This window comes from Aulostomus chinensis, chromosome 23 (genome assembly GCF_037954235.1).
Source record: "Aulostomus chinensis isolate RoL2024-O1b breed Wild chromosome 23, RoL_Achi_v1.0, whole genome shotgun sequence".
NCBI classification, from domain to species: Eukaryota; Metazoa; Chordata; class Actinopteri; order Syngnathiformes; family Aulostomidae; genus Aulostomus; species Aulostomus chinensis.
The window spans coordinates 7,644,732-7,668,283 of record NC_141342.1 but is presented as its reverse complement, the minus strand read 5'-3'; the positions used below and the strand labels follow the sequence as shown (position 1 = coordinate 7,668,283).

General features: G+C 44.2%; 1 protein-coding gene across 5 annotated transcripts; it reads right to left on the bottom strand.

Annotated features, from left to right (window-relative positions):
• Window positions 1–30: 30 nt before the first annotated feature.
• Window positions 31–13,999, bottom strand: l3mbtl2 (L3MBTL histone methyl-lysine binding protein 2). Of its 5 annotated transcripts, none has more exons than XM_086194891.1 (18): window positions 13,883–13,999; window positions 12,296–12,740; window positions 12,050–12,167; window positions 11,836–11,969; window positions 8,818–8,874; window positions 7,714–7,788; window positions 6,475–6,592; window positions 5,502–5,636; window positions 4,705–4,793; window positions 3,800–4,046; window positions 3,163–3,227; window positions 2,018–2,122; window positions 1,690–1,837; window positions 1,455–1,537; window positions 1,039–1,273; window positions 632–697; window positions 352–531; window positions 31–267 (listed from the first exon to the last, which is right to left on the bottom strand). In XM_086194891.1, exons 2-18 carry the CDS (start codon window positions 12,659–12,661, stop codon window positions 65–67), a joined length of 2,424 nt encoding a protein of 807 aa, XP_086051017.1. In that variant the 5' UTR covers window positions 12,662–12,740; window positions 13,883–13,999; the 3' UTR covers window positions 31–64. The 5 variants fall into 5 exon arrangements, with proteins under 5 accessions (XP_086051017.1, XP_086051018.1, XP_086051016.1 ...); XM_086194892.1 differs by having other exon boundaries at window positions 7,714–7,781; window positions 8,817–8,874; window positions 13,875–13,995; XM_086194890.1 differs by having other exon boundaries at window positions 13,875–13,995.
• Window positions 14,000–23,552: the final 9,553 nt, after the last annotated feature.

Genomic DNA, 23,552 nt, shown 5'->3' with positions numbered 1-23,552 from the left:
CTTTGGTTTGGAGAAATTTCAGCCATGGTGCCATCCTTCTGCAGCCCCCCCCCCCCCCCCCGCTTCAGCCTTTGACACCTTGTGTCACCGCTCTCCCTGTGTTGCTTTCGTTTGTAAAGCCGCTTGGCTCTGGTGCCCCATTGCGTTCTGATTTATGATGTTTCTGTTCCTCTTTGATGACACCTACAGAGACTAGTTGACAGCTATCTGGCTGAGCAATGGGTGTCTCCATCTCCACCTCTTCCACTTTCACATGCACTGCAGCGACTGAAGAAACAGAACAAAGACAGCAGGTGATTAACTTGTTGAAATAAACGTGAGAAGTGTGTTGAGTGAGCTTTGTCTACTTACTCTCTTGCTCCTCTTGTTCGGGTTTGGGATGGATAAGTGGCACCTCTGAAGGAGTACACGGGTCCAATAACACTGGAGGAAGATTAAGGCCCACCAGCCCTGGAGGACTGCCGTTGTCCCCAGGATGCTGACTGTCATCATTATTATGGGAGAGCAGTCTCTTTTTACCATGCCTCTTCCCTTAATGGCAAGATGACAAGATGCATGAAGTTTCTCACGAGCATTACAAGTGAGAGGACACGATACAAAATTCCATGCACATCTCTGAATAATAACTTACTCCTTTTCCCATAAGAAAATGGCTTGCATCTCTTGTTGGGTGTAGCCTGGGTTTCGGTTACATCGACTGGAACACAGAACAAGCCACCCATCACTTTTAAACAACTTGAAAAACATCTGTCAACCTCTGCACTCCATAATATGCTCCAGAGGCAAAAGCACATAAGCCCTCACTGGAACTCTTAGTAACATTTAACCTGAGTTCTGGCCATTTTCACAGTGCATATTTTCACAGTGCATCCTTCAGACGGGCAAACAGAACTCTGCATAGCAGCAGCGCCGGAGAGCTGGTTTGAAAAACACAAAGTTGACCGAAAATCTCTCATATTCACCTTGAACTTTATGAGTTCACCCAAAGGAAGGCTTCTAAACTCAAGTCACAGCAGAAAAGAACTTTCAGGTGCTTACCAAGTCCAGGGGGCGGCTGGAGCTGGTAGCCTGTAAGGTCACACCAGCCAGTGGGGTAGATATCAGGGGACTGGTGGTCAACCCACTGATCAAACTCATCATCCCAGCCATCAAAGTGGATAAGCAGCAGGCGGCCTATGCAGCGCTTCACGGTGGCCACACACACCAAGCGTGGCTCCATCAGGTCCACAGCCTCTAACTTCATGTTGGGGGAAAAGTTGTGACCTGGGTAGTCCTGAATAAAGACAAAGGTGCACTATTTCAGTTTGCTTTGTGCTACACTAAAGACAGACAGCCCCCCGATATTTGGGTGTCTGTCTTTACTACAAATAGCAAGCCAATATGTTGAAGTTGTGTCCAGAGAAAGACAACTGTGGGTGGGATCAAAATGTAACATGCTGCTCCGTATGGCTTACAGCATTGAAGAGTTTTGCCGGTGCAGCTTGAGCTTTGGTCTTCTTCAGATAGTTTTCCCAAGTGAAGGTCTTCGGGTCATAACCTGCCAGGTAAAACCAACGGTTCTTTTCATTAACCGTACACCGCTTCGCTGTGTTTACTCAGCATTTCTTGAACCAAAGGACAGTTAAGCAAACTACCACCAGCAAAATAGAGTGAAAATTGTAGACCAAGTGTGAGAAATTCACTGTTTACCTTGAGGCACAGTCAGAGGGATGTTATTCTTTTTACAGAAATCTACGGGGAGGATGGCATGAGAGGAAGCATGGTAGCAAAACCAGTCAGAGCCATTGTTCGATACGGTGCCGTCGATACCAACCATCAGATAGCCGTCGAGCAGCACCTACGAGGAGGGGTGACATTGAACAAAGAGAAAAAAGGCCACACGGTGACTTCATGTCATTATGATACAATTCAACCTGTACTGATTGGTGACTCTTGGAAGCCGATCGTCACCTAAACATTCAAGCACAGCAATTTAATGCTGGAGGATTCATCTGGAACAATGATAGCTGCTGTTCACCTTGTGTACAGTGGCCACACAGATGCTTCCCAGGTTGAGAGGGTCAATGGCCTCTAGCTTCATTCCCTCTTCAAAGAAGCCTCCCTCCATGTAGACATATCTGCACTGTGGATCATACAGTGACGGCAGAAGGTTGATTTTACAGCTATTGAGTCAAACATTTCATCACATGGCTACAAAAACTGACTATCGGTCATGTGACTTGTCTAGCTCATGAGTTCTCAAAATGGGGTCCCTCAGGGTAGCCTGACAGTCTTCCAGGGGGTCCTCAGCAAAATTTTAACTTCATTTTTATTTATATCCTTGCGAAAGGTACAAGTCATATAATTTCTTGTCATAAACAAGAACTCATTTTCTTCATGGCAATAAGCAAATCAAAAGGGAACTTCACAACAATTCATTCCATTTTCAACAAACTCACATATACCCTAAACTTCAAAGAAGTAATTACCTTATTATATTTTAATAGGCAAACGTGAATAAAAAAGCACATTCTTATCGTTAAAAATACTTTCTTGCTGATATACTGGTCTTTTTTCTTTTTTTTTTTAAAAACTTTTAGCCAATTTTCAGGTTCTCTTTTGTTACTGCACTCGGAGTCGTTTCCACAGGCTTTCGGTAGGAATCAAATGAATTTGCTAGGGAAACAAACATTTTTATTTTTCCTCCAGCTTATAACTATGACTTGATATTTCTGACGGTCGGATCAGCGATTCTGGATCAGATTTCTTGTGTCTGAATGACCCATCAACCAAAACCTCCTGAGACATAGGAGGCCTGACAGCAAAATCACTGAAAATGGGAGAGAGGATTGCGAGGCGACTCGGGGGTCAAGCAAAAAAGTTGGAGTGCCCCAAATCATACCAAATTCTGAAATCTCCCCAAGGAGAACGTGGGTATTTAACAGTAAAACAACATAGAGAAGGTCGACAAGAAAACAAGAAAACTCTCGACTATTGGTGTTGTTGAAACAAAGATATTTGAGTGTTCCTGTTTTTCCATGATGTTTTTTTCAGTTTGTCTGTCCCATTCTTGTTAACTTGACACCTAAGGACCACCTGGGAGGCATTTCTATATTTTTGTCTTAAAGCTTCCCTTTGGATTAATTTGGAATGATTGTTCCTCAAGCGTTCTCCTTACCTTACCTTTTTAAAAAGCATGGGAGGACCGTCACAGATTTCCTTAGTGACAGCAAATTCCACGCGGGTTCCTTCAGCGTAGAAGCACAAGGTTTAGTTTTTCTCACCAGTCAACAATTATCTTAGGAGTTACAAGCTTTAGTTCGAGACAAGAGCCAAATGATTCCTATCAGTTCAAACTTAAAAGAGGGGAAAGAAAAGATCAACACTGCTTGCTAGATTAAAACTAACTTTGATTGCTCGAATATTCAGTGAGTTATGATGCCTACAGCATGAAGGAGGATGGGACAAGTGGACAGCCTGGACACAAATGTCCCAAAGAACTAGTGCACTTGGTGCCTTTTAAAACAATGGCGCGAGTCAAACCAGTAGGCCTGCATCAGAAAAACATTGGGCAGTGCAAAAAGAATCGCATCACTGCATTACTGTGCCTGGCAGGGAATTCTTCATGTTGCATTTCTCCTCGAACCAGTGGAGATGAAGCTTATATTGATGTTAATTCAGGCTCCTGATACTCTTCATGTGGTGCAGGAGGGGGGCAAACATTATTGTGCCCAAGACACCCATTTGTTGGAACTTCAAAGACAATGTGAAGGGAAACAGAACCGCCATACAAAGACATGAAACTGGATGCGCTTCTTACCAGGTGCTTTGATGTCATGACCCACTTTCTTAGACCAACCCACTGGATGCAGGAGAGGACTACACATGTGACACCAGAAATCAGCGATGGCATTCTCTGGCGCATCACTCTGGTCTGTGTACACCAGCCTCAGGCGGCCACCAATGATGGTTTCTATGATGGCCTTACGAGTTCGGCTCACATGTTTAGGGTCCACCACCTCTACGACCATGCCCACTTTGAAGGAGTGCTTCATGCTGTCTGACAGCTGGGAAGAGGGCAGAGGAAGGGTAGAGAAGAAGCAGAGGCCAAGTTTGTGTTTGAATTCGTTCAGTCAGCCAGTCATCATACAGGACTTCACTCTTCAGATTTGTGTCACATTTCGTAGTGATTGACAGCATTCTGTCAAGAGTTCAGAAATGGAAATGCACGCCGTTTTCTACCAGAGAAGCTCCGACACACTCATGCTGCTTTACACGTTTTATAGAAAGGTCAATCCTTTCTACAATTCTACAATTTCATTTTTTCAGACGCTTTTGTCCAAAGCGACGTACGACACAAGCAAGAATTCAGACTGAAGGAAAAGCCCATAGTAGCGCAAAAGTGCTTCAGTTGTGATTTGGTCACAGGTGCTGCCATCTAGTGGCAGAAGAAGTGTCGCCCCCCCCCCCCCCCCCTCCTTTTTTTTTTTTGACAGACATACAACATGACACAACCCAGTTGGTGCTACATAGTCACTAAGTGCTGGGTCTTGGACCCTCTGACTGATTCTACCCCAAAGAGGAGCAGAGTCAGGTTCAGTGCCTCGCTGCTCTCTGAACAATTGAGTCTTTTTACTGCTCGATAACAAGGGAGGTTGATAAAATCCACCATCTTCTTTCCATAAGTAAGACCAAAATTTTGAGGAGGGGAGATGGGAATTTTACCTTCAGGTAGAAGTCAACGGGCAGTGTATTGGACCCCACCAACTTCTTCATCAGATATCCTTTCCAATCTGGGATGTTCCGCTTCACATCTAAAATAGATCATTGTCAAATTAAAAGATGGATCTGATCGTGGACGACGACAACGGCCTTCTTTGAGAAACCAATTGGAATTCTGATCATGGCAAGGTAATTCTGCTGCTCATCTTTTAAGTACTGTGTTATACTCTATTGGACTGGACTGTTGAAGTTTCCTTGAAGACATTTCACTTCTCGTCCCAGAAGCTTCTTCAGTTCTGAGTCACTGGTGGGGAGTTGTATGCTCGCAGAGGTACACATCTTGGCCAGAGAAGACAAACGGTTTGATGTGAGAGTTGAAGAAGCCACCAATGTCAAACTGGAGCAACCGTCTCTGAACAGGAGAAGTGACATTCGTCGTCACCTTTCCCCACATACAATATGGTCTTGAGCACCCTCCCCAGGAAACAACACCCATTCCCACCGCTCAAACACACACACAGCTACTGATTTGACCAACAACCCCTTCACCACCCACAAAATTAGACCACTGACTAATGCCATCTCAACAACTCTGAAACTCAGAGCAAAGTCACAAAAGCCTCCAACTCACCACCTGCGACCTAGAACTGAGGAAGCCTCTTCGATGAGAGGTGAAACTTCTTCAAGGAAAATGGAATAGCCCAGTTGACTACTACAGCACTCAAGAGACGCCATGACACGCATGACTGAGCATCATCGCAGACATTCTCTTGGTCTTGTTTCTGTGTGTGAACACTCACCTTGTGGAGGTACCAGTAGCTTGCCTGTTATGGCGCACCAGCCAATCGGGTTCAGCTCCCCTGAGACAAGGCTGCACCAGAAATCGCGGGCGCTGTCATGCTCAAAGCCTTCATATCTCAACAGAGCTCTGTACCCTGGAGTCGTTGAGGAGGGTGGTCAAGGGAAAGAGATCATTTGGTAGCACTTTGTCACAGTGTCAGGCTTTTGTATCAGTGCTCAGAACAGCATGCCAGAACTTGATAAGACAATTTATGGCGAAATTTTCAGTATCACTACTTATCTATTGGAGCTTTTATTAAAATGTATTCTGCACAAATGTTTCACTTCCTGGGCATGAACACGTACACGTCTGTAGATTGTAGGCCCACGTGTAGTTTCAATTTAAAAAAAAAAAAAAAAAGATTTTTAAAGAATATCATGGCATTTTAAAGAGTATGACTTGGATAGTGCTACTTGACTACTTGCAGTTTCACTTTTATGTTTGCAAAGGTACACGAACTCAATAAAAATCATGTGAGAAAATGGCATATCCCATGAGCCCTCTACAGAAGCGGAATGGAGGCCATACTTGTAATGATTTTTCTATGATTTACGTCATTATTATCACAGGGTAACATATTCATTGTCACCTAACAACGAGGTAATTAGTTATAACCTGGTAAGTCCTCTCTGTCAAGGAAATGGATGTTTTCATCACAATATACATGATTATCTTGTACTCTCATTACTATGCTATGATAACAGTAATGACCCATTATCTGTCACAATGCCACTTCATGCTTTTGTTATCTTGGAATAATGAAACAACAGCCCTAGAAGTATAAAAAAAAAATCATTGCAATATGGCCTTTCTCAGCTTCCATACTTTCCTTTAGTGACAAAATTTAAACAAAAGGTATCATTTTAAGCTCCGAAGAAGAAAATTGAAGTGATGGCTGGACAAATTCACAACGGTAAGGCAGATGTACACACCGGCAATCTGGATGACAGTAGCAATCCAGTAAACTTTACTAGGCAGAACTGCGTTGGTGTTCAGGACCTCCACCTTCATCCCAACTGTGATGTCATCCCACTGGTTGCACAGGGGAGCCTGCGGAGTGTGGAGTTCAGGTCCTAGTGTGAGGTGTTTTTATCAACCCCACATTCATTTTCAATGACTCAGCCTTTAATTGATTCATTAACAATAATGTGCCTTACACATCTATTTCCATATTATTATCACCTGTTTTTTTCTGATGTCAGTTGGACAGCAAGTAAAACAGCAACAACAACAACAAAAAAAACTTCCACATCTTATTGTTGTTGTTTTTTTTTAAATGTATTATTGACTAAAACAGCAATAAAAGGGTTTAGTCGACTACTGTAAAATATGCTGAAGTTACTTTGGGGACAGTGTTTTTGGTAGTTTGAGGCCTCATTCATGAAGTGTTCCTGCGCACAAATATGTCTATCAATTAAGTCTTGTAGACAGGAAGCAAAGCCTGATGGTTATTTGTAAGTCATTGCTCCTGACACCTATGATGCACCTCCTGTAACTCTCAATCCCACAGGTTTGTAAAGACATTTATTTTTCAGTCAAGTACTAAAATGATCCGCAGGACCGTTTCACCAAGAAAGCCCAATGAATGCTACCATTAAAGTCATTAAGCACATGTTTGGTTTCGGTCAATGGGATCCCAAAATGATCTCAAAGTTTGGAACTCAGGACAAATTAAGTTTGTTACTTATGACAAAATGAATCTTGGGGTTTTGGACTGTTGGATTTTGTTTACTTTGTAATTAAAAAAAAAGAAAAATACACTTAAAACACGAAGGAGCAGCATGGAGTTCAAGATATTACTGTTAATGCAGACCTGTTCTATTGTTACATCCAGCCATTGGACTGATCTTCATAACTGTAATGCACTTGAAGTGGGCCCTGGGCAACTGTGTTACTTTGGGAAATACAAGTATCAAACTGGGACTGTATTTAAAATGATTTCTATCAGATGCAAAAAACTTGATTTGGACATCTTACATTGTGGCTGATAATGTGACTATGACTTAAATATAAATGTGAGTAAATATTAGCAGAACATCATGTTGTGCTTGTGATTTGCACAAGTTTGCACTTTATCATAAGCCAACAATGATCCTGTCACCAACATCAGAATTGAATCTCTCAGCAAAATGTATCACTCTATGAAAACACTCAAATTATAAATGACTCACATGTGGGAAGCAAGAGACAGACGCAGCCAGAGATGTTTCCTTCTCCAAGTACACGCCCCACATAAAACCTGATGCAAAGCCAAGGAAATGACAGAGAAGTCACACAGACAGGAACTGATCACTTAAAACTGCATGTGCTGAAGACTCTGTAGCCTCATGGATCCGCACCATGCGGTGTTGCAACTGTTAACTGTTCATAATAACCCTTAGTCAAAGCAGGTTTTTGTACCCCGGTCGTACGTCATCAGGTTCAGGTGCATCCTACGGAACTACCTATGGCCCACAATGCACCGTGGACGACTTCTTCGTCCCCTAAAAACTTGTGGACCCGCAAGCCAAGTTTGCGCCGCCAACAGTCTCCCATTCTGATGCAACACCAACATTTATAGTCGTTGTTGTTGATGACTAAAGGTGCGTTAATGTGCTTAATAATAGAGAATGAATGAAGGGTGCTTTCAGAGTGGAGTGCAGTACGACAGCCAGGCCAGCAGGTGGGGCTTTCGTTGGTGCCGTCTACCTAATTGTGGTATCTGTGCTCTGCCAGCAGAGGTCGTGCTTCACCACCAGTCTTCTAGGGTGTCCGAATGGTGCCGCCGTGTTTAGGTTGTAGCAGTAGGTTATTACTTCGCTATTCGGACGCAGCAATAGATGTCGGCGACTCGAACGTTCGCGTTGTCGTTGCGTGCATCGCAATGTTGTCTCTTTTGCAAAGCAGACAAACTCGGCGCAGATTGGGAAATGTCCGAGCGCTAATGCAGCGAAGGAGGATGGAGTTTTTGGCGAGTCCGGAAGGGCTTGGAAGAAGCTAAAGGCGAAGCCTGACAGGCGGCACAGTGACAAAATCAGGATGCGACAGGAAGGTCGCGTGAAACCTGGAACGACGCGGGTTGCCTTTTTCACACTGCAGGCGAGCCGAGCCGAGCCGCCTAACACCCGGGTCGCTTAGCGAGTCGGTCGACGGACGCGGGTCGAAACGCGGAGTCGACCCTTTCAGGACGCCGAAAAACCTGCGTTGACCCGCGTTTTTGGTGCTGTGTGAAAGGGGTAACAATGCGACTCCAGCTCTTACTCTAAGCTAATTCTGTACGTGTGTGTGTTCTCACCTTTGGTTCCAGCCGGGGCTTTGAACAGCTCTGTTGATTTTTTTGAGGATGGCTTTCCCTTAAAGGAGAGGAGCACAAGGGAAGACTACCCCATTGAATAAACAGAAGTTTTCGTGTGTAAAACGTGCAAAAAAAATGTATTTGCAATGCAAAAAAATTGAGCTTGTAAGGGAAATACAACACACCAACAATTTAAGTGAAATGTCAGAAAATCGTGAGAAAACTACTCTTTTCCCCATTGCAAGCGGATGTTTTAAAAATATGCTGTTCAAAAACAGTTGTTCAAAGACTTTTCCGAATACAAAAAAAGCAAATGGTCACATTCAAAACAGGTTAAACTTTTGCAAGGAAGATTTAAATACGACATCGTTTAACAATCGGCTGCAAATATTTACATCGGGCTAGTTTTCGATCATTCAATGCGACTCAAGTTTGAATAAGCTCCTTTTATAGAAACATGACGTTTCATCCTGTTTTGTTTTATATCTTTTAAAATCGTTGCAACTGATCTGATCAATTTCTTTGAGGGTCAGCCTTTCTATATGCTGCTATCTCCCATATCGCCTTACCGGATTATCCAAATGTGCGAGACTGGAGGAGGGTGGGTTACCGTGGAGAAACGTGAACTGGCTGGGGACGGCGGTGGTCTTCAGCAGCCGGATTCGGCGGGTCGGGTTATAGTAATAGTCGTCTGTTTGAAAATGCATGTGACAGACAGACAGCTTTTTTAGAACGCAGAGCGAAGTGTTTTCGTCCATGTCGAGAACCAATAGCCATTTCTTCAACCTGACGAGGTCCCCGAGTGGAAACCGGTGAAAGACGGCGTTGCGGGACTTCGAGGTCCCACATGTATCTACGCAACACTTGAGAACCATTTGAGTAGTTAATGGTTTAAAGCCAGACTAAATATACCAAATCAACGAGAGAGCAAAATCATGCCTGCCAGCAGTGGGCTTCTCTAGCATGGTGAAAAATTTCAAGCAGAGCACGGTGGTCTTCCTCTTTGTTCATTAAGTCAGCATTTTAGGAAACACTGCCACCATGTGGTCATAATATATATAACATTTTTGGAAAGCTATATTATAAATAAATGAGTTTAAAAGGATAATGACTACTCAAAAGAATGAAGCAGTGACAATATTTAACATCATTTGGTGTAAATATCTTACTTCAGAGCTAAAACACTACGTGGGGGAAAGAACATCTCATAAGCATTAGTTAAGCGGGATGAGTATTTTCAATATTTTTCTGACATTCCATTAAAGGGTTGGAGGGGGGGTGAGAGCCTATCCCAGCTGACATTGGGCGAGAAGCGGGGTACACCCTGGACAGGTCACAAGTCATGGGGCCATCAGGAGCTATTAGGGGCTCAATATTTTGCTCAATGATACTTCAACACGGTCACCAGGGGAAGCGAAGATCGAACCAGTGACCCTGTGGTTGCACGAGGATCACGCTACCACCAAGCCATGCCGCCCCCATTTTTCTGACATTTTACTGACCAAATCAATCATTGATTAATCTAAAAAATAATGTGGAGATAAGTCAATATTGAAAATAATTATAAGCTGCAGCTCAAATCCCACCCTAACAACAATAATTTCGGTTCGCATGATATTCCAAAATTTCAAAACTGATTTGGGAGATAGAAGCACTTCCGTAATTTAAGTCTAAACAGTAATCACCACCCTATCTATCCATTTTCTATCGCTTATCCTGTTATGGGTTGTGCGGGGGGGGGGGGGGGGGGGTACACCCTGGACAGGTTGCCAATCAGTTGCAGGGCCAACACAAATAGACAGACAACTATTTGCTCTCACAGCCACAGCAACAATCAATTTAGAGTATCCCATTAACTTAATCCCCTCTTTCATGTCTTTGGACTGTGGTAGGAAGCCCAAGTCCCAGAGAGAACCCACACAGGAACAGGGAGAACATGGAGACTCCACACAGAAAGACCCTGTGCTAGAGCCAGGGCTCGAACCCGGAACCTTCTTGTTGTGAGGCCACAGTGCTGACCACTGCACCACTGTGCCTACCAATAGCAATCATGTTTTCAACTAAAAAAACAAACAAACAAAAAACCATGAAAACAATGTCCCCATGTCTCACTGTCTCCCAATTTTTTAGACTTTTTTAACTTTATCCTATATTAATATGCCTTAATTACACATATCGGCGCGGTGTGGTTAGCACTGTCACCTCACAGCAAGAATGTTCCGGGTTCCAGTCCCGGCTCGGGCGCGGGATCTTCCTGTGTGGAGTTTGCATGTTCTCCCTGTTCCTGTGTGGGTTCTCTCTGGTACTCCGGCTTCCTCCCACAGTCCAAAGACATCAAGAGGGGACGAGGCTGATTGATACTCTAAATTGACCGTAGGTGTGACTGTGAGTGTGAATGGTTGTCTGTCTCTATGTGTTGGTCCTGTGATGGACTGGTGACCTGTCCAGGGTGAACCCTGCCTCTCGCCTGTAGATGCTGGGATAGGCTCCAGCCCCCCCGCGACCCTTAACAGGAATAAGTGGAAGACAATGGATGGATGCTAAATCCCTTGGTGGCAGGCTGCACAAATAACATCAACAACATTGTCTCATCAGGCCAGCTCTTACTTTAATGAGCTTGTGATCTGGAAGGGATGGGGTCACTGCCTTCCAATCACCACTCTCAGGCTTCTCTGACATTGCTATATGAGAAACAGAATATTGTCCCTGCACAACACTCTTTTGCTGAACTCCATCATATCACAGTGGGAAGACAATCCTCCAGTCTAAAAGGGGCACCACAAAGGGCCATGTTTTTTGTGACAGCTGCAGATGCCTCATCTCTTCACCTGCACACACAGGCACAGAACCTTGCAACATTGCTTTGTCTTTTTGAGCAGGTAAATGAGCAGTATTCCCCATTTGTGCTCACTGGGAGTTAACAGTATAAGAACCAAAAGATGTAATATTCCTTCCAAGCATGAAAACAAATTTACCACTCAATACTATTTGTAGGCATCGACATTGCATTCAGCCTCACCCGCAGGCGTGCCAGTGTAGAGGTCTTCTTGGAGTTTGAAGAATAGGAGCGTGAGCAGGACAGACTGCAGAAACACTTGGTCTTTGAAAAAAAGGTCCTACAGTAGCCAATCGTGCCACACATCTCACATATCACTGTAAAAAAATGGATACAATTTTTGAAAACGACACCGTAGCCTTTTTCAACTGGTCCCCTCATCTTCTTTGAACCTTACTTGGTTGTTCTTTTCGAAGGTGTCCTCCTGGCTTTGATCCTCCTTCTTTTTGAGGGTCTTTGTCGCTTTCTTTATCCATATCATCAAACTGAACATGAGCCAGTTTGTTGTGGTCTGCCTGCAAAGGGGCAAAACAGAGAGGTGACAAGAGTGAAAGCACCTGATTTTAAAGGGTTTTATTTAAAGGTCTCAGAATGACACAAGCTCTCTCTTTCTCTGAAAAGGAACATTTCCATAAATACTCACAATATGGTTATTCTCTCTTGGCTCAGCAGCATAAGAGCCCCGGTGTTGAATAGGAGGCAGGCAAATGCTACAGCCAAGACCACTGCAGGAGGAGCATTGAGGACGGACAAACACTGTGGGAGCAGCTCCTGGCCTCAGTTTCAAAGCCCCTGAGGATGACCTAGACTCAAAATATTCTTTGCCAAAATGCTCATTGCAAAGATGAGAGTTGGGGGTGGCAAACCACTGGTGGCGGGTGCGCTGGACCTGCTTCTCCCATTTGCGAAATTTCTCAGGTTCTTTGGGGAATTTAAACAGTGTCACACCATTTTCAGCTTTTTTGCCACATCCATATGCCACACAGTGATAGGGCATCCTGTATTCCATTGAGCGAGACGCCCGTCAATGGTGATGCAAGGGGGTACAGAGCAGGACCCACATCCACTGCATCCCTCCTGCTGTTGTCCTGTGGGTTATCAGGTGAAGACAAGTGAAGGGTTGTATGTTACATCTTGCAAACAACTGTCCAATTCTACCACATCACATCTCAAGCACATACACAGAAGGGGTGCATGAATTTGAAAAAAAAAATGTAAAAAAAATCTAACTGAGAAAATTTTTCACTGAATACGGCAATGTGATTTGCAATATAGGGGTGTACATTAGGCAGCATGTGGTGCAGTGGTTAGCACTGTCACCTCACAGCAAGAAGGTTCCAGGTTCGAGCACAGTACAGGGTCTTCCCCTGTGGAGTCTGCATGTTCTCCCTGTTCCTGTGTGGGTTCTCTCTGGTACTCCAGCTTCCTCCCACAGTCCAAAGACATCAAGAGGGGACGAGGCTGATTGACACTCTAAATTGACCGTAGGTGTGACTGTGACTGTGAATGGTTGTCTGTCTCTATGTGTTGGCCCTGTGATGGACTGGTGACCTGTCCAGGGTGAACCCCGCCTCATGCCTGAAAGCTGCTGGGATAGGCTCCACCCCCCATCCTTAACAGGATAAGCAGAAGAAAATGGATGGATGGGTGTACATTAATTTTAACATAATTATTCTCAATTTCATTGACACATTCATGAAATTGATTATGTTGTGATTGTTTTGCATTTAAATTATGTTTTCTTTAGTCTGTTAGAATCTTACGTGTGGGCAGTACACTTTTCAGAAAGAAAATTTCAATATATTTTTTCATTAACAACATGGTATTTTTAAAACAAACCTATCTTTCAACAAATTTTGTGGTTCTGCGCATTTGAAAATTGCAGTTGGCCATACTGTCATTTCGATTAACTTTCCATCAATAGTGCAACCCTAGAAAATGAAGAATACTCTGGTGTCCACAACGTTCGCAAGCACGACAAGCTCTATCACAAACCAGGGCTGACAAATCGGTAACAAGTTAAATTCGAAAACATCGCATTTACTCTAAAGATAAGAAAAAATATGTTCCGTGTAAATAACCCCAGACGAAGCTAACTCGCAGGTTAACCATTACTGTGCGTGCAGTGTATTTGCTAATCCTGCTATTGGCTTTTTATTAACTAATTAATTGTTACTCAAAGATGCTACTAATGTGTAGATTTATCCTGAAGAGATAGGTACCGCTTAACTGATAAGTTGCTACTCTTCTTCTTCCTTCTCCGCTTCTTCTTCTTCTTCTGCTTCTTCTTCTTCCTCTGCTGCTTCTTTGCTTCTTCTTCTTTCTTAGCTTTTGGGACACATTACCGCCACCTTCTGGAATGAAAGTTGATCTAAAATGTCGTCACTCCAAAATCTATTTTCTTCCGCTGATGATTAAGGGTCGCGGGGGGGGGCTGGAACCTATCCCAGCAGCTTTCGGGCCACAGGCGGGGTACGCCCTGGACGGATCGCCAATCCAGAGCCAACACATACAGACAGCTATTAAAATGTTAAAATACTTTGAAAAACTGTCTGTGTGTGCAACGTGTTTCTTGTGTTGAGCGATCATAAAAAAGCTGCGAAAAGGTGCCGGGTGAGGCACGCAGTTCTCCTGCCTCATGGAGGAGGCGCTAGTGAGCCCAGGGATTCTGCTTGCGCCTCCTCCGCTCCGCTGCAGAAGAAGTGACAGCGAGCTACAATTTACTGTAAGGAAAGTCAAGTGCAGTTACTCAGTTATTTTTTTTTTCTCCTGAGTGGCCGTAATGTCACAATGGAGGATTACATTTCAAAGCTAAAACAATTTTCTAAATTGGATTTTCAATCGAAGCAGGAGGTTAACGCTAAAGTATCCAAAGCGCTGAAGTAGCAATGGCAGACAGAAGCCAAAACATGGAGAACATTTTTTGTCTGTTTTTTATTATTAAATGCAGTTTTTTTCATATGTTTAAAGATCTGATTGTGATGAAGTCAGTGCCTCACCAGCCATGAACCTCACCACACATCACTGTCTCACCTACAGTCAATTTAGAGTGTTCAATCAGCCTTGTCCCCATTCGCATGTCTTTGGACTGCGGGAGGAAGCCAGTGTACCCGTAAAGAACCCACGCAGGCACAGGGAGAACATGCAAACTGGGACTCGAACCTGGAACCTTCTTGCTGTGAGGCGACAGTGCTAACCACTGCACCACCGTGCTGCCCAAAACCCTGAACTTCAGCCCTGTATTTCTAAAAAACAAACAAACAAACAAACAAAAACAGAATATTACCCTGAACAGTGTATCTCAAAGATTTCAATATTTAACACAGTTTTGTTTGTATTTTGAACATCCACGAGTGACATTTGCTGATATCGTGGACATTGTAATTGTGGACATCACAGTTCTTCCTCAGAACCCCGTCTTGTCTGATCACTCCTTAATTACATTTGAATTTACCTTAACAAATTATATCCTACCTGGGAAAACGTCCCGCTTCAGTAGATGTCTATCTGACACTTCTGTTTCTAGATTTAAGGAGCTTATTCCAGCAGAGCTTGCTGCCACATCTTGTAGTGATATAATGGGCAGTTATGCTGATTTCACCCCCAAGCAGGTAGACTATCTTGTGGACAGCACTGCAGCAGCACTCCTTGGGACACTTGATGCCGTAGCTCCCCTGAAGAAGAAGGTTATCAACCAGAAAAGAATAGTTCCCTGTTACAGCCCAGTGCTGCGTGCCTTAAAACAGAAGACCAGACAACTGGAAAGGAAGACACATTCCAGCCAGCATGAGGAAGTCCGCCAAGCCTGGAAGGAGAGTTTATTAATATATAAAAAAGAACTCCGTAATGCCAGAAGCGCTTACTACTCGTCCCTGATAGAAAAGAATAAGAACAACCCCGGGTTCCTCTTCAGCACCGTGGGCAGGCTCACCAAGAACCATAGTGCTGTTGAGCCATGCAACCCCCAACTCTCAGCAGTAACGACTTCCTTTCTTTCTTCACTGAAAAGACTGTGAATATTAGAACAAAGATTGCCAGTAATGGAGGACAGACTACAGTCCCCACAGAAGCACCTCCCAGACTTGGTGCATACTTGGACAGCTTCTCCCCCATCGACCTGTCAGAATTAACTTCTGCAGTCACTTTCTCTAAGTCAGCCACTTGTCTGCTGGATGCCATCCCAACAAGCCTCCTCAAGGATGCCTTCCCTCTAGTCAACACTTCTATATTAAATCAAATTAATCTTTCCTTAGTCACAGGTTATGTGCCACAGGCCTTGAAGGTGGCTGTCATCAACCCTTTACTTAAAAAAACCTTCTCTTCAGATGTGTTAGCCAACGATAGGCCTATATCCAACCTCCCCTACATCTCCAAGATCCTTGAGAAGGTTGTCCTGGAGCAGCTACATGAACATCTGCACAGCAACGAGCTCTTTGAAGCCTTCCAGTCTGGATTCAGGGAACACCATAGCACTGAAACAGCACTGGTCAGAGTCTCTAATGATCTTCTTATAGCTTCAGACACAGGTCTCGTCTCTGTCCTTTTTGACCTCAGTGCTGCATTTGACACCATTGACCACAGCATCCTGCTACAGAGACTAGACCATGAAATTGGGATTAAGGACCTGCCCTAAAATGGTTTCAGTCCTACTTATCAGACAGGTTTCAGTTTGTTCATGTTAATAATGACCATTCGGAGTACAGCAGAGTTACATATGGTGTACCACAGGGTTCAGTTTTAGGACCGATTCTCTTCACTCTTTACATGCTCCCATTAGGTGACATAATACGGAAGCACTTGATCAACTTCCACTGTTATGCGGAAGACACGCAACTTTACTGGTCGATGGAGCCACACGACACAAGCCAGTTTACTAATCTGCTAGACTGCCTAAAAGACATTAAATCCAGGATGTCTTCTAACTTCTTAATGCTAAATTCAGATAAAACTGAGGTCATCGTGTTTGGACCTAAACACCTCAGGGACACACTCTTGAATCGGATCACTACTCTAGATGGCATCACCTTGACCCCGAGTACAACTGCAAGGAACCTTGGGGTCATTTTTGACCAGGACCTTTCCTTCAGCTCCCACATAAAGCATGTGACTAGGACCGCCTTCTTCCATCTGCGAAGTATTGCTAAGATTAGGAATATCCTTTCCCAGAGTGATGCTGAGAAACTGGTGCATGCATTTATCACTTCTCGGCTGGACTACTGCAACTCTCTCTTGTCAGGATGTCCTAAATACTCCCTAAAGAGTCTCCAGCTGGTCCAGAACGCTGCAGCGAGGGTTTTGATGGGAGTTAAGAAGAGAGAACACATCTCTCCCACTTTAGCTTTGCTCCACTGGCTTCCTGTAGGATCCAGAATCAACTTCAAAATCCTTCTGCTGACTTATAAGGCTCTCAATGATAAAGCCCCATCCTATTTGAAAGAGCTCATTAGTCCCTACTGTCCCACCAGAGCACTCCGCTCCCAGAATGCAGGTCTTTTAGTGATTCCCAGTATCTCTAAAAACAGACTGGGAGGTAGAGCCTTTAGTTACTGGGCTCCTCTACTGTGGAACCAGCTCTCTCCATGGGTCAGAGAGGCAGACACTCTGACTACTTTTAAGTCCAGGCTTAAGACTTTCCTTTATGACAGAGCCTTCAGTTAGGACTGGTTCAGGTAGCTCTGAACCATTGATAGCTATGCTGCTACAGGCTTAGACTGCTGGGGGACACATCAGGTTACATGGAGCCCTCACCTCCTCTCCTCTCCTCTCCCCCCCTCTCCTCTCCTCTCCCCTCCTCTCCTCTCTTCTCCTCTCCCCCTCTATCCTCCTCTCCTCCCCGCACATTTTGGAACTGTCATTACCATTATTTGTTGCACTTTGTAGTTTGGCCTTGGTGTCTCGCAGTCTCTCTCTGTTTCCACAGATCCACCAGAGCTCCAACCGCCGCCTGTATCGCCCCCCCCCCCCCCTTTTATCCCCTGCTGTTACACCGGCCCGGGCTCCCCTTCCATGAACCAGCCATCCAGTCCCCCATCAAGCTGGCTTGCTCTCCCTGCCTCCCCTTCCAGATGCTTCCTTCTTCAACTGTTATTAACATTTCCATGTTTCCCACATTTTGTATTGTAAACTGTTTTCTTGTCTGTAACAACATCTACTGCACGTCTGTCCGTCCTGGTGAGGGATCCCTCCTCTGTTGCTCACCCTCAGATTTTTCCCTTTTAAAAGGGTTTTCTATTGAGTTTTTCCTCAGTCGATGTGAGGGTCTAAGGACAGAGGATGTTGTTATGATGCCATGTGAAGCCCTTTGAGACAAACTGTTAGTGAAAACGGGCTATATAAATAAAATTGCCTTGCCTTGCCTTGCCATTGTCGGAAAATATGTTCAACTGTTCCCTCCACACAATTCTCACATGCCTGTTGCATTTTTTTCCATAATGAAAATAGTATGTTATTCAACATTGTGATAAAAATCTCAATCTAGATATCATGTCATTCTCCTTTTTGTATCCATGAACTTCTTTTACATCTGCCCTTGTCTATTGAATGCTTTAGAATGCCTGCCCTTATCTGCATCCCACTCACCTGGCATTTCTTTGTAATATGGGATTTGATAATACTCTTAATTTCAGCTTTCTTATATTTTACACTCAAACTTATATCCATATGAAATTAATTACCACTCCTGCCCCTTCTCTGATCTGTTCATGCAGTTTCAAGTATTATGTCTTGTTTTGTTTCTGAATGCATATGTTAATACTTTCCATTTCACTGCTGTCAGACCCTATCAGCACATTCCCTGGCTAACATTTTCCATCCAAGTGACTTCTTCCACGCAAACCAGAAACTATGGGAGTTGATGCTTTGATAAAAGAGGAAGCTAACCAGCAGTGCTCAGCGACCAAATTTATTATCGTAGTATAGGTTTTGTGACTTCATAGAACTCTGTCACGATCCCTGTCTCGTGTTTCCTGTTTTATTTTGTAGTCATGTCCTGTCTTCCTGTCCTCCCTCCTGTGATTACCTCATGTGTCTCACCTGGGTGATTGCACCACCTGTGTCTTGTTTCCCCTCTTGTATTTAACCTGTGTGTTTTCTCAGTTACGTGTTGGGTCATTGTCGTCAATTGCTGTTGTCGTCGTCACAGTGATAGTTTTGTCACGTCAAGCCTCCTGCCTCACGTCAAGCCTCCTGCCTCCCGCCCCGTCTCAAGCCTTGGCCCTCACGCCACGTCTCAAGCCTTCACCCTCACGCCACATCTCCCGTTCCCCCCAGGAGCAGTGTGGTTTTTGTCCCAGTTGTGGAAGCATGGATCAGCTCTTCACTCTCGCTAGGGTGCTGGAGGGGGCATGGGAGTTTGCCAAACCAGTCCACATGTGTTTTGTGGATCTGGAAAAGTCTTATGACTGTGTTCCCAGGTGCACCCTGTGGGGGTGGATGGTGGATGGCCCCTTACAAAGGGCCGTTCAGTCTTTCTACCGGAGGAGTGAGAGTCTGGTCCGCGTTGCCAGCAATAAGTCAGACTTGTGTGGGTTGGACTCCGCCAAGGCTGCCCTTTGTCACCGGTTCCGTTCATAACCTTTATGGACAGAATTTCTAGGTGCAACCAGGTGGTGGAGGGGGTCGAGTTTGGTGGCGGGAGGATGTCGTCTCTGCTTTTTGCGGATGATGCTGTCCTCTTATCTCCATCAGGCCACGAACATCAGCTCTTGCTGGGACAGTTCTCAGCCGAATGTGAAGCGGCTGGGATGAGAATCTTCACCTCAAAATCTGAGGCCCTGGTCCTCAGCTGGAAAAGGGTGGTTTTCCCACTCCGGGTTGGGGGGGAAGCCCTGCCTCAGCTGGAGGAGTTTAAGTATCTCAGGGTCTTGTTCACAAGTGAAGGTAGGATGGAGTTTGAGATTGACAGGTGGATTGGGGATGCCGGTGCTAAACCAGTCCATCGTGGTAAAGAGGGAGATTAGCCAAAAGGCGAGGCTCTCGATTTACCAGTTGATCTACGTTCCAACCCTCACCTATGGTCATGAACTTAGGGTAATGACTGAAAGAACAAGATCGCGAATGCAAGCGGCCAAAATGAGTTTCCTCCGCAGGGTGGCTGGGCTCTCCCTTAGAGATAGGGTGAGAAGCTCAGACATTTGGGAGGTGCTCAGAGTAGAGCTGCTGCTCCTTCATGTCAAGAGGAGTCAGTTGAGGTGCTTCGGGCATCTGGTGAGGATGCCTCCTGGACGCTTCCCTCGGGAGGTCTTCCAGGCATGCCCAACTGGGAGGAGGCCTCGAGGCCTGTATTTTAAGAAATCTAAAACTTAAAATCTCCAAGTCAGAATTTGGTTTAACTTAAATTTAAATCCTTAACATCCTTAAATCCTTACCGGACATTCTAATCCCCAAGCTAGCTGACCTGGGGCTCCCACCATCCACCTGTTCCTGGATCAAAGACTTCCTGGTCAACGGACCCCAGCATGTGAAGCTAGCTCCCCACCTATCATCAGCCTGCTCTCTCAGCACCGGCTCACCCCAGGGGTGTGTGCGAGAACTACTGAGTCCACTGCTCTACTCACTCTACACGCATGACTGCAGACCCACTCACCCTGAGAACATCATCGTCAAATTTGCAGATGACACGACGGTGGTGGGCATGGTCACAGGGAGGGAACGAGGCAGCCTACAGGGATGAGGTCCTTAGACTCAGCCAGTGGTGTGCAGGCAACAACCTGGCGCTGAACATCTCAAAGACTAAGGAATTCATCCTGGACTTCCGACGGAACAGAACCCCCCCCCCCCCCTGCACCCCTTTACATCATTGGGGAAAGCGTGGAGCGAGTAGAGACCTTCAAATTCCTCTGGGTCCACATCTCTGCCGACCTCTCCTGGACAGCCAACATGTCAGCACTGGTTAAGAAGGCCCAGCAGCAACTCCACTTCCTGAGGGTGCTCAGGAAAGAACAGCCTGACACCAACCTGCAAGTGACCTTCTACCGCTCAACCATTGAGAGCCTGCTGATGTACGCTGTGTCAGTGTGGCACTCCAGCTGCACTGAGGCTGACAGGAAGAGTCTGCAGAGAGTGACCAACACAGCACAAAAGATCATCGGATGCCCCCTGCCTGACCGAACCACCATCTACACCTCACACAGCCATAACAAAGCCAAGAACATCATCAAGGACAGCACTCATCCCGCATTCCACCTATTCAACCTGTTGCCCTCTGGCAGGCGCTACAGGTCCATCCCAGCAAAGACAAACAGACTCAGGGACAGCTTCTTCCCAAAGCTGTCACCATGCTCAACGCAAGCTTGCACTAAGAAACTGAAGTGCCTTCGCACAATTACCGGCACTCTCTTTTCTTTTCCACCACCAAATCTGCCAGCCTCCTACACAAAACCAGCTCAGGATGAAGACTGAACTGTATCAGTACCTCTGTATGTTTTGCACTATCACCAGGACTGTTCTGCTTTGTTTGCACTGCAAATGCTACATCACCTCAATCTGTTGATGACACAGCCACCTTGATCTGGTACTATAATGTGCCTGTGCACCTGGATGCACCACAGCACCACCTAAAGCTGCTCTCCACTCCCACATGTACCCACAGTGGGACTTGCACAAGCCTGTTCACAGTTGTAAAGTCTATGTATATGTCTTATATGTATAAGTATATGTCCTTATGTCTTTGCAGAGTCTATGTACAGTTATGTCAGTGTTAGTCCTACAGTAGGTATAGTAGTGTAAATATGTGTCTATGTATATTTTTCTATTTATATGTGCACATCCCAAGGAGCAGCGTTGCATCTCATTGTACCTGGTATAATGACAATAAGGGCATTCTATTCTATTCTATTCTATTAAAAAAGACTAAAATAGCTGTCTAGCGATTACATGTAATCACTAGACAGAACATATTTGCAGTTATCTATAATTCAGTTTTTCCTCGTCAAAAAGAGCATTCCAGATATTCACTAGGACATGCTTGCACTCCACAATTGCCATTTCAGATATTCACAACATCACTCTTCCCAGGACAAATGATGTCACTTGCCATTGACATGTGTTAGGCTTTGAATTCTAGATATCCACAATCATGTTTTTGATATTAAGAATGAGAGAAATGACAGAAAACTTTGATTGTTTCTACTGTTCCTGTCTTTTTGTACTCTTCTCTCCCAGGTTGTGCTCCGGATTGATGGGGGGCAAAATATAAATATCATATCATATCATATCATATCATGTAATGTCATAAAATTTCATATCGTCAATGAATGTTCTGGAACTCCGCAATAGAATTCATGCTTGGAAAAAAAATCAAATTTCAGATATTCAGTCAATTAATTAATTAATTATTCATACACCTATTCAAAATACAATTTCTAATATCCAGAAATACATAGTGACTTGAAATAAAGTCTAACAGTAACATACTGTTTTCCATAACAGTAATATACTGTAGGAAACAGTTCATCCTGGGCAATATTTATGGGCGGCTTGCTGTTTCTGATAAAATACTGTAATACATAGCGTTGAATTCTGGGAGTGATGATGGAATCAACAGCAGAGAGGCAGCAAAAATACAGTTGTGTGCACCAAAGGACACGTGGAAGAGTGCAGAGGCCATCTGGACTTTCTTTTCCAAGTCTTTTTGGATCCATCTCAATCCTGCATTTTGAACACAGTGAGTTTGAATCAATACCTTTATGCATCTATCTGGTGTGGTTTGCTTAGGATCGTACTGCTCTTTTCCCCAGTAAAAGTACTTGATGAAACTCGAGCTGTGTAATGTTACAGCTGGTTAACATTTGGTTTAATGGTAATTTTATTGAATTAAATAGCTGCCATGTAATCATTTCATGAAATTAAGATTCTTTTCATGAAATTCAGATTCTCACTACATTTTTATATTTTCTGTGCCCTACAGTCGTCTTCCACAGTGGCTGATATTGAGAAGACTCACCCTACCCTCAATAATACTGCTTCGTATGTATTTAGCGAATTAATGTACTGTTTATAAACTGAAGTATATGCATCCCAGCAAAGCAAGAATATTCATCCAAGTAGAGATATTTATCCAAATCAAGATACACTCTGAAATACTCTAATTTCACATTTCAGGTGGGATAGAGCGTGTAACTGTTGGATGGTGGATGATCAGTCTTGAGGGTCATGTCCTATGTGAGGGCATCCAACCAACATTTGTGACAGGACTCTCAGCTCTGTTTTCAGTGTACTTTATCTTTAACCTACAGTACCAAGAAGAGGCTGCCTGTACACTTGAATTCATTCAAAGGTAAGGTTCGTCTTGTCTAAATGACCTTATTCACAGCAGTAATTTTGGCATTAAAATTGTAGAGTAAACACAGGTATCAATTAAGGTTACATTCCTTTGAGATCTAACAGAGCCAGGGTTAAGTCAAGTCAAGTCAGTTTTATTTGTATTGTGCCAAATCACAACAAAAGTTATCTCATGACACTTTACAAGCAGAGCAGGTTCAGCACCACACAAATGAATTTACACTCAACAAGTCTCCATGACCAGGCACATCCTGCAACAGCGGCGACAAAAACCTTGCTTTGACAGGGAGGAACAACAGGCAGGCTCAATGGGAACGGCAATCTGCTTTGACCAGTTAGAGGTAAAGAGAGCAGGAGAGCTCTCATATTAACTCTCTTATGGTGCTGTAATGTAATAAAATGAAATGAAATAAACAATAAATCAGGGTGACTTCTTGTAAAACAATAATCATCTTGTCCTCACACGAGCCATTTCAATAACTGTCTCTAGCTGTTTGGTCATTATATCTAAATTACTAGTGATTGTTTATCAAAAATGCTGTATGTACATACGTTTTTAATGCATCAATAGCCATCATAACAACATCTATCAATGTATTTGGTCAAACATAGGTTGACAT